The sequence below is a fragment of the Chrysemys picta genome, chromosome 1 (genome assembly GCF_011386835.1).
Source record: "Chrysemys picta bellii isolate R12L10 chromosome 1, ASM1138683v2, whole genome shotgun sequence".
NCBI lineage: Eukaryota > Metazoa > Chordata > Testudines > Emydidae > Chrysemys > Chrysemys picta.
This window is the reverse complement of record NC_088791.1, coordinates 256,382,016-256,393,532: the sequence shown is the minus strand read 5'-3', so window position 1 is coordinate 256,393,532 and position 11,517 is coordinate 256,382,016. Positions and strand designations below refer to the sequence as shown.

The 11,517-nt window shown below is 43.2% G+C and overlaps 1 protein-coding gene across 2 annotated transcripts in view; it reads left to right on the top strand.

Annotated features, from left to right (window-relative positions):
• The first annotated feature begins 6,122 nt into the window (after positions 1-6,122).
• The window catches only part of UBAC2 (UBA domain containing 2), a 146,161-nt gene continuing 140,766 nt past the window's right edge, over positions 6,123-11,517 (top strand). The window contains exon 1 of one of the 2 annotated variants that reach the window (XM_005303896.5): positions 6,123-6,299. In XM_005303896.5, coding sequence (XP_005303953.1) covers positions 6,269-6,299 — 31 coding nt within the window. In that variant the 5' untranslated portion in view covers positions 6,123-6,268. The remainder of the gene's footprint in view (positions 6,300-11,517) is intronic. The other variant, XM_065581043.1, reaches the window with a different exon arrangement.

Sequence of the window (11,517 nt, the reverse complement as noted above, 5' to 3'; positions counted from 1 at the left end):
GCCTGGTCATGCCTTCAGTCCTTGGTAGGGTACAGGCAGAGTGCTGTAGATTGTGTGGGTAACAAGGTGGAGTAATTAAGTCAATGTAACAGGCGAGTTATGTCGGCAGAAGGGACCTGGTAGACACCTATATTATTAGGTCGATGTACGGTGGCTTCTGTTGACCAGGTCTATAAAACCACCCTCCACTCCCAGAGCCAGGAATAGTATTTAGGATTCCTGTCACCGATATTCTACTACTGACTAGTAAATAGTTTTTAACAGTGAGTTACATGTATGTGTCAAGTCCTCCTCCAGTGGCTGGTCTACCTAGCAAATACTTCTGTATCTCAAAAATAATAAGGATCTAAGCTAAGGATCCGAAGGTCAAAGGCTTCAGATCCTGCTGCTGATCTGTGTGGGAAGATGGTATAGTTGCATATGATTAGTACAGCGAGAAGATCACTTTAAAACAGGTTTTTACTTAAAAACTATGAGAAATCTGTGAAACACCAAAATACACATTTCAGTCATTGTCACACATTTTGCTTGTTTAAGCCACTGTTCAGTGTAAGTTGTGTTCCCCTTTGTGCCTAATACATAGAAGATATATGCAAGTCTGAGCTAGCTCTCTGCTTGAGATGCACTCTTTAGCACGAGCTATAACGACTTTTAGCTTTGGAAATCGTAGCTTCAATCCATGGTGCTGACCATCACATTTGCAGGTGCCCCACATTGGCATGTTGAGAAGTGTACTTTATATTGAGAGCAGGGCCGGCTCCAGGCACCAGCTTCTCAAGCAGGTGCTTGGGGCGGCCGCTCCAGAGAGGGGCGGCACGTCCAGGTATTCGGCGGCAATTCGGCCGACGGTCCCTCACTCCGCCTGGGAGTGAAGGACCTCCTGCCGAATTGCCGCCGCAGATCGCGATCGCAGCTTTTTTTTTGTTTTGTTTTGGTTTTTTGTTTTGGCTGCTTGAGGCGGCCAAAACCCTGGAGCCGGCCCTGATTGAGAGGTTGGGGGTGGGGGGCTCATAGGAAGGGGGAGCGCATAGGCAGAGCTACTGGTGTAAAGCAGGCAAGCTTTAGGTGCTCATGGCTGTATCCAATTACTGGAAGTCCATGAGAAACTACAGAGTGTTTCAGGAAGTAAGTGATGTTCCCTCCAACTGAGAGGTTATGTTGTCATTGCTAAACTTGGAGGGTTGTTCTTGGTGCTCTTGTTTTAAATGGTGATAAAATGTTATAGACACACTGAGAATTTACTGAGGCAGGCCACAGCCTCTCACACATTTCGGGAGGGTTGACACAGTCAGGAGCGGCCAGGGCCGGCTCCAGGGTTTTGGCCGCCCCAAGCAGCCAAAACAAAAAACCAAAACAAAACAAAAAAAAGCCGCGATCGCGATCTGCGACGACAATTCGGCAGGAGGTCCTTCACTCCCAGGCAGAGTGAAGGACCGTCGGTCGAATTGCCGCCGAATACCTGGACGTGCCGCCCCTCTCTGGAGTGGCCGCCCCAAGCACCTGCTTGAGAAGCTGGTGCCTGGAGCCGGCCCTGGGAGCGGCTGTAGTAGTTTCTCCCTCTGATCCCCAGGCAGGCGCAGCTCCCTTTCTCCCTGACTGTGAGGAGTTATCCACCGAGCCACACAAAAGCTTTATAAAAAAATTAGGAAATTAACAAACAAAAGCCATGTTCAGTGACAGTAAAGGTTGTGGCAGAGCACACCACCTCTATGCAGAACTTTACAAGCACAAAAATAAGATGTTAAGGGGAAGACTTGTGCATACTTTTCTCCCTTCATGTTTCCCACAACACTATCAAAAACACCTGCCAATGCTCCATAAGGCTTTCTTTCATCTCCAACAGATACTTAAAAGCAATATCTACTCCAACTTTATCAAACTTGCACTCTAATGCAAAACCTAAACACTGATCTCCTCCCTGGTAAGGCAAAATAATGCCCCAAATGCATGGAATGTGTGTCAGTCAGATGTGCTGATCTGTTGAGATAGCTAACATAAACCGTATGAGATCACTGTTAGGATTTTGCATTGGACTTTTAGTTTGAACACCACGTTGAGAACCTTTGCTTTAGACAATCACAGCAGCAATAATATTTCCATTCAATTTCTGTGAGAGAATGATACCACAACTCAGACATGGAGACAACTATATTTCCTTGCTGGGCAACACAATTTGAAGACTTAGCTGCCTATGGACAAGTGATCTGAATTTTTGTCTTCTGCTTGACTCCCACCCAGTGAACATCCATGCAGAGAGCCTGCCTTTAATGTTTTCCCCTAATTTCCTACAATTTCCTGGGAGCAAGCTGAGTTACCATGGGTTTCTGCCCTGCAATTATACAATACATCCTTTCTCCTCACACCTTTTCCAACTGGGAATGAGTGTTTGAAACCATAGTGGGAGGTGATGATGCTTTTTGAAGCATTAGCTCTGGCATGGATTTCTTCTCAGAAGGAATCATGGGATTCAAGCCAGCTGCTTATGGCATTCACCTGCACAAATATTCTCCCACCCCCACGCAACTGCAGGGCTCCAATCCTGTGGTGGTAGCACAGAGACCTTTGGGGGCATATCCACCTTGTCTTACTCTTTTTTTTTTTTTTATCCTCTGTGATGTATAGCAGGGGTAGCTTCTGGCCCTTAGAGCTTAGGTGCCTTAGTATTTACATTTGGTTCAAAAACATTGCATATGTAAGGGAAAAACAAGCTAGAAAATGTTCAGCTAGCCATGTTAGAAGGGTTAACAAGATAATTTCTAACTACATTTTTGGGGGATAAGGTAATTTAAATGTTTGTTCTGAATCTATCAAATTGTTCACACTAGCTAAATATAATCCATAAATGCTGAAATTTAAACTGACACTTGGACAGCGACAAATCCCTTTAAGCTTGTACTGAGTGGCTTAGCAGATAAGTACTAGCTTTCCTATTCTGGGATCAGTTCCAAGAGAAGTGTTAAGTCCAATAATTTCAGCCACCTAATTTAATTCCAAAGTGGACAATACTTTATATTTAAATAATGTAGAATATCTGCTTAATTCATATGACTAGTGATCATACAACACCACTGTGATAATTGAAGGGCAGGGGTAGCTCCCTTTTATGGACACCCAGCCAGCCAGGAGCTATAAAATCCCTCTTAGTAGCTGTTCTCTAATTGCTCTACCTGTAAAGGGTTAAAAAGTCTCACTGCGATGCATAGGTAAAAGGAAGTGAGTGGGCACCTGGCCAAAAGAGCCAATGGGAAGGCTAGAACTTTTTAAAATTGAAACATGACTCCCCTTTTGTCTGTCTGCGTTTGTACTCACGGAGAGAAGGGACAGAGCAGTTATGCTGTAAGAAGCTTGGGCCAAATATGAAAAAATCATCAGTATCATACCTAGAAACTACTAATTTAAAACCCCAGATATGTAAGTAGATCAGGAAATGTCTAGAAAGACACGATTAGGTTTATTCGTTTTATTTCTTTACGGCTTGTGGGTTTCTCTGTGTTAACCCCAGATGCTTTCGTTTTTCTTGTAACCTTTAAACTGGACCTCAAGAAAGTTATTCTTGGTGCTTAATCCTTGTAGTTGCTCTTTTTTAAAATCTAGCACTAGCTGGAGTTCTCAGATGTATTTTTTTATTAATAAAATTTACCTTTTTAAAGAACAGAATTGGATTTTTGTGTTTTAAGAGGTTTGTGCACAACTTAGCTGGTGGCAGCAGCTGATTTCTCTTTTTCTTCTTTCTCAGCTCTTCCCTGAGGGAGGGGGCATGAAAGGGCTTGAGGAGGAAGGAATTCCCAAGTGTGCCTTCCTGGGTGCTCAAAGGGGTTCTGCACTTGGCTGGTGGCAGTATCTACCCATCCAAGGTCAGAGAGAAGCTGTAACCTTGGGAGTTTAATACAAGCCTGGAGTGGCCAGTATTTATTTTTAGAATCCTTGTGGGCCCCCGCCTTCTGCACTCGAAGTGCCAGAGTGAGGAATCAGCCTTGACAACCACAAAACTCGAGAGAGAGAGAATATCTAGATAGGTTTTTTAATAGTCTCCCATCACCAGGGTATCTGCATGCAAAGGCTAAATTACCTCTATGGCCTGGTCTATCAATAACAACAAAAAAGATACCTACTTATGCCTGTATTATCATCTTTGTCCTCTCATTTTTCAAAGCTAACTGTGAAACATTTTTTTCTCACTTACTTACAATACTATGAAAAGGCTATCAAGGCTGATAGGCCAAAGATTTGACTTGTATGTTGATTATAATGGGAAGCATGAACACCAGAACATAATTCAGAGTGTTTGATGACAGAGAGCAGGACTTTTGTACTATTCTGCTTTGCTGTCAGCAATCTAAAACAGGGAAGACGTCTGGGCATACCGCATAAAGTCCAGCATTCAAATGCACATGTGCATAGTTGCAATTACAGACAAAAACTATCAGCTGTTTAGTTATTGAAGTGATAAAGCAAGTATAGTTGTATTCAGTATTTTCTATTTATTACAGGCATTTGAATAGGGAACTGATTTTTAAAAAACAAATTTCATATTATGTGGTAAATTACAAAGGGTATTATTGCATCCTTTTTTGCATTTATGAAAACCCCAATAATGAAGTTTGCAGGGCGGCACCATGAACAATTTACTTCCTCTTTTAAAAGTACAATAATTTATGCTCATACCAATTACTGTCTTTTTTAAGTTTAAAAGAGGCCTATTCAATATGTAAATATCTTTCCATCTTCAGGCTCTGATCCTATGAGAACTTAATTTGACTTCAGTGGGACTAGTCACAGTGCATTAAGTTAAGCACCTGTGTAGTCTTTTCAGGATGGGGCCTTAGTCCATGTACAAATCTGTTGTCTAATATATTAAGTATAGTGACAGGTTTCAGAGTAGCAGCCGTGTTAGTCTGTATCCGCAAAAAGAACAGGAGTACTTGTGGCACCTTAGAGACTAACAAATTTATTAGAGCATAAGCTTTTGTGGGCTACAGCCCACTTCTTCGGATGCATATAGAATGGAACATATATTGAGGATAGATATATATATAGAGATATATATACACACACACACACACACACACACACATATATATACATACAGAGAGCATGAACAGGTGGGAGTCAATTCCAGCTCAGCAGTCTCTCGTTGGAGTCTGTTTTTGAAGTTTTTCTGTTGTAAAATAGCCACCCGCAGGTCTGTCAGCCAGCAATGCCCCTCTGCCATGTACATTGGCCAAACCGGACAGTCTCTACGCAAAAGAATTAATGGACACAAATCTGACATCAGGAATCATAATACTCAAAAACCAGTGGGAGAACACTTTAACCTGTCTGGCCATTCAATGACAGACCTGCGGGTGGCTATTTTACAACAGAAAAACTTCAAAAACAGATTCCAACGAGAGACTGCTGAGCTGGAATTGATATGCAAACTAGATACAATCAACTTAGGCTTGAACAGAGACTGGGAATGGCTGAGCCATTACAAACATTGAATCTATCCCCCCTTGTAAGTATTCTCACACTTCTTATCAAACTGTCTGTACTGGGCTAGCTTGATTATCACTTCAAAAGTTTTTTTTCTCTTACTTAATTGGCCTCTCAGAGTTGGTAAGACAACTCCCACCTGTTCATGCTCTCTGTATGTGTGTGTGTGTATATATATCTCCTCCATATATGTTCCATTCTAGGCATCCGAAGAAGTGGGCTGTAGCCCACGAAAGCTTATGCTCTAATAAATTTGTTAGTCTCCAAGGTGCCACAAGTATTCATATTAAGTATAGTTACAGCCAGCTTACCTGAATCTCTAAAAGCAGCTGACCCCCCGCCCAAAGCAAGGGTGCCCACAAAAGTACTGGGGGGGGGGGGGTGCGATGGCAGGGGCAGCAGCGGGGAAATAGTCCCCCTCAGGGAGTAGCTGGGCATGGGGGGGGGGGGGGCGATGGTTAGTAAGGGGGAAACTAGCCCCAGGGCAGGGGCGATTCAGCAGCTTAACCCCAGTGCACCAGTGAGCTGCGGCGGGGACGCAGGGCGTGAGCGTCGGCCGGAGGGCGCTGGCGACTCCCGCCCTCTCCGCCTCGGGCGGCCTGCAGGGAGGCGGCGGGACCGGTAGAGGGCGCCGGGGATTCACTGACGGCCCGGTTTGGCCCATCCCGGCCGCCTTACAGCTCGTCCCCGGGACTCGCCGAGCCTCCTCGGGCTGGCTCCGGCCTCCTGGGGCTTCTCGGGAGACTCCCCGGCGGGCCGGGCCGGGCGCCGCCCCCTCCCAACGCCGTGGACCATGTTCCCCAGCACCGGCTCCAACGGGCTGTGTAAGTATCGGGAGCCCCTGGCCAGAGGGGCGGGCCCGGGGCGCTTGGGGGGCGGGGGTTGCTGTGTCGGGGGCGCCGCGAGCCCCGGCCCCCGGGCAGGCAGGAGCCTCTGGGACATCTAGCGAAGGGGTCTCTGCTCTGTGTCTCGCCCCTGCCGTGGTCACTGGAGCCGCGTTTCACTCTGTGTGCGCGATCACGCGTGGTTTCCCTCTCGGCACAAACGTCGATGGAAACAGCCTCCCCTCAGAGCTACCGCTTTGAAAGCGGAGCAGAGTTTGGTTTAATTCTCCTAATCCAGTTCTCCGTTTTCCCTCCTCTCTCCTCCTGAAGTTAATTGTGTGTTACCGACCAGCTGTACCACGGTAACTCCTATGACAGGAAAACTAGCTCCCATCTAGTATTGACGTGACCTTAAAACACTGGGTGAACCATGGCTTAGCCTGTATCTATATATGCCAGACAAGCTGGGTATAAACTGCTTTTGCAACCACATTTCAGCTGTATGTAAAGGGTCTCTCAGCTTTAAAAAAACCCTTATTTCTGCAAATAAAGTAATTTACTGTTGTTCAGAGTTGACAAGGAGCTGACTGAAGAGATATCTGAGCCATTAGCAATTATCTTTGAAAAGTCATAGAAGACAGGAGAGATTCCAGAAGACTGGAAAAGGGCAAATATAGTGCCCATCTATAAACAGGGAAATAAGGAAAGATTATCTTAACTTCTGTACCTGGAAAGATAATGGAGCAGATAATTAAGCAATCAATTTGCAAACACCTAGAAGATAATAAGGTGATAAATAACAGTCAGCATGGATTTGTCAAGACCAAATCATGTCAAACCAATTTGATAGCTTTCTTTGACAAGCCTTGTGGATATGGGGGAAGTGGTAGATGTGGTATATCTTGACTTTAGTAGTGCTTTTGATACTGTCATGACCCTTCTCATAAACAAACTAGGGAAATACAATCTAGATGGAGCTTCTATAAGGTGGGGTGCATAACTGGTTGGAAAATCGTTCTCAGAGAGTAGTTATCAGTGGTTCACAGTCATGCTGGAAGGGTCTAATGAGTGGGGTCCCGCAGGGATGGGTTCTGGGTCTGGTTCTGTTCAATATCTTCATCAATGATTTAGATGGCATAGAGAGTACACTTATAAAATTTGCGGATGATACCAAGCTGGGAGGGGTTGCAAGTGTTTTGGAGGATAGGATTAAAATTCAAAATGATCTGAACAACCTGGAGAAATGGTCTGAAGTAAATAAGATGAAATTCAATAAGGACAAATGCAAAGTACTCCACTTAGGAAGGAGCAATCAGTTGCACACATACAAAATGAGCAATGACTGTCGAGGAAGGAGTACTGTGGAAAGGGATCTGGGGGTCATAGTGGATCACAAGCTAAATATGAGTCAACAGTGTAACGCTGTTGCAAAAAAACCCAAACATTCTGGGATGTATTACAAGGAGTATTGTAAGCAAGACGTGAGAAGTAATTCTTCCACTCTACTCCGCGCTGATTAGGCCTCAACTGGAGTATTGTGCCCAGTTCTGGGGGCCACATTTCAGCAAAGATATGGACAAATTGGAGAAAGACCAGAGAAGAGCAACGAAAATGATTAAAGGTCTAGAAAACATGACCTATGAGGGAAGACTGAAAAAATTGGATTTGTTTAGTCTGGAGAAGAAAAGACTGAGAGGGAACATAAGTTTTCAAGTACATAAAAGGTTGTTACAAGGACAAGGGAGAAAAATTGCTGCTCTTAACCTCTGAGGATAGGATAAGAAGCAATGGGCTTAAATTGCAACAAGGGCAGTTTAGATTGGACATGAGGAAAAACTTCCTAACTGTCAGGGTGATTAAGCACTGGAATAAATTGAATCTCCATCATTGGGGATTTTTAAGAGCAGGTTGAATAAATACCTATCAGGGATGGTCTAGATAATACTTAGTCCTGCCTGAGTGCAGGGGATTGGACTAGATGACCTTTTGAGGTTCCTTCCAGTTCTATGATTCAGTGATTCTATGACATTAGAGGGGGCAGGTCTCTCAGTTTCACTCTGCATTTGACTGCACTTTGTACAATTGATTCCACAGTTTCCTCCTGTGAAATATCAGCTATTTCCAATCTTGCAGCTGACTGTACATGGGTTCAAGAGTCCACCAATAAAGAGTCCACTGCCCTGCCTAGGCAAATTCCCCTGATGTTTGTGTGAATCTTTCATGTAATAAGGAATAGAAAAATATTTTTGAAAATAGGAAAATATTATAAAAACTAGTGTAATTGGCAGGGTAATTTAGGCACAAATGTAGTCTTTGTAACTACTAACTTTTTTAAAGTGACTAGATGTCAGGTTGATGTTAGAGAGACAAGGTGGGTGAGGTAATATCTTTTATTGGACCAGCTTCTGTTGGTGAGAGAGACAAACTTACGAACTCAAACAGAGCTTTTCTCGAAAGCTTGTCTCTTTCACCAGCAGAAGCTGGTCCAAGAAAAAATACTGCCTCACCCACCTTGTCTCTCTTAATATTCTGGCACCAAAACTGCTACAACACCATGTCAGGTTGATGTGTTATTTTAAACAAATTTCTATAGACATTGAAGACAATCTCAGAGCTAATGTACATTACAAAAAATTAACTGTGTTTAAAAATGACAGTAAAGAGTTCAGTTAGCTGACACAATGTGGATTATGACATTCCGCTCAGACAACTCCCACCTTTTCATGTTCTGTATGTGTATATATATATATATCTCCTCACTATATGTTCCATTCTGTGCATCCGATGAAGTGGGCTGTAGCCCATGAAAGCTTATGCTCAAATAAATTTGTTAGTCTCTAAAGTGCCACAAGTACTCCTGTTCTTTTTGCGGATACAGACTAACACGGCTGCTACTCTGAAACCTGTCATTACGCTCAGTGTAGACCAGAACAAATTATGGTCAGGACTGTGTCATCTAACTGTATTCTTTACAACCACATTAAACCATATCCAGATTTTGTAGTGAAGACAAGCCCTTAGTGTGAGCAGATAAGTACTGCAGTTGTTTCGAAGTACAGAATATATAGGTTCAGTAACTGGCATTGCAGGGTGTAGGGAAATTATTTCTCCCTGCTGATTCTATTACTGCTTTACTTATTGAAAAAATAGAAGTTGCAAATCACCGTTAGAGGGCAGACAAGGAGAGCCTTCAGATGTAGTGTGTGTGTGTGTGTGTGTGTGTGTGTGTGTATGCACGTAATCATATGCATACAAAGATGTGAGTGTATATACATGCACACGCGTTTTATGTACTTCCTAATCTGAGTTAAATTAAGAGAAGTACTATGCACATATGTTTTTCTTAGATGGTGCACGTGTTAGACTATTGATTTAGGATTGGTCTACACTTAAAAGTTTTGCTGGCATAGTTGGTTAGGAGTGTGAAAGAAATCACACTTCTAACTGACATAGCTATGCCAGCAAAAGCCCTACTATAGATGAAGTTTATACTGTCAAAAGTTTTTTGTCATGTATCTTATGTCATTTGAGGGTGTAGCAAAACAACTATTTTGTTGTTATAAGCTGAGTCTCTTCTAGAAATCTTTGCCAGTAGCTGTCTACAGTAGACAAGGTTTTACAAAAAACTATTCAATGCTTCAGAGGGGTAGCCGTGTTAGTCTGAATCTGTAAAAAGCAACAGAGGGTCCTGTGGCACCTTTGAGACTAACAGAAGTACTGGGAGCATAAGCTTTCGTGGGTAAGAACCTCACTTCTTGCATCTGAAGAAGTGAGGTTCTTACCCACGAAAGCTTATGCTCCCAGTACTTCTGTTAGTCTCAAAGGTGCCACAGGACCCTCTGTTGCTTTATTCAATGCTTGTGATTGCTGATGGTGATGTTCTTGCATTTGTCACAATATAAGGTTAAATTTCTGTTTGAAATCAACTAAAGCAAAAAATAGTTATCTTTAACCAATACTTCAATGCTGAAGTTTTTAATGCACAGCTGTTAGTTATCTGATGAAGTAAAAACATTTTTAAAGAGCCCATGAGATGTGCATCAGCTAGTAAAAACACTCATATGGGTGAATAACTTTAAATCTGATGAATAAAATTCCTTCTGACTTTCTAAAGCTAAGATAATCTTGGACTGAGAATATGTTAGACTCATAACTAACTTTTCTGGGAAAGTAGCAAGTGAATGAAAACAGGGGGTTAGAATGAAAAGGCATTCTGAACCAAAAATGGAATGTTATGCCTATGACACTATTCACATATTAAAGGAAAATCCACACTACAAATTCTGTCAGTTTAGGAATGTGGTAGTTCCCTAATGATTTGGAGTTGCCTGTGTAGATGAGACTAAACCATGTATTACTATTTTACCAAATTATGTTACCACCTGTGACTTTTTATGGTCATGGATACAATTGGGATTTTTAGAGAAAAAAATTCACATCGGTGACATCTCTAGTGCAGTAAAGGCTCTAACAGCTTGTGGCATAGACACAGTGGTAAAAATGCCAGGAGCTGCTGGAGCCTTCTCTAGTTTAGAGTTATCACTGATGGGAATTTTTTTTTTTTAATTCCAAGTGTACGCATGGCCATAAAAAGACTGGGGTTGTAACAGTTTGGTAACATGGCTGTTCTGGTTGGTCTAGAGAACCTATTAGACCAGTTCCTTACAATCATTTTCTTGTGTAGATAGGAGACTAGAAAATGTTCTAAGAACCACACTGTAAGGTTCTGGCCCTCCCCCACAAAGGACCCACTGCTACACTCAAAGCCTTTTTCAGGTGCTTTATTTCTCAAACATAGGTAAACCCCCTCACAAACACAGTTCCTCATCTCCCTTCCCTCCCCTCCCCCCGGTAGTTCTTAGGGAATTTTCCCTTTTGCTTCTCTCAATTCCTTCTGCTTTGGGGCCTATTGCAGGATTCTCCCATAGTGTGTTGACTGAGAAACATTGCCTCCTAGTGCTCTCTCCCCGGAGATCCTTTTCTCCCAACAGGTTCCCAGGCCTCCCCTCTGTGGAGACTCTGACAGCCACTCCTAGGAAACTTCCTGCTTCTGCTGATCCTGTTCCCACTACCCAGCCTCCTGGCTTCTAACCTGTTTCCCTATTTCCAGGGAGCAAGTAGTGAAAGCCCCTTGTATACTCTCTCTGCCCCTTTCCTGACTGACTGTCCGGCATGATTTGCCCAGGTGCCTTCTCTTATAGCCCAACTGGGGCAAGTG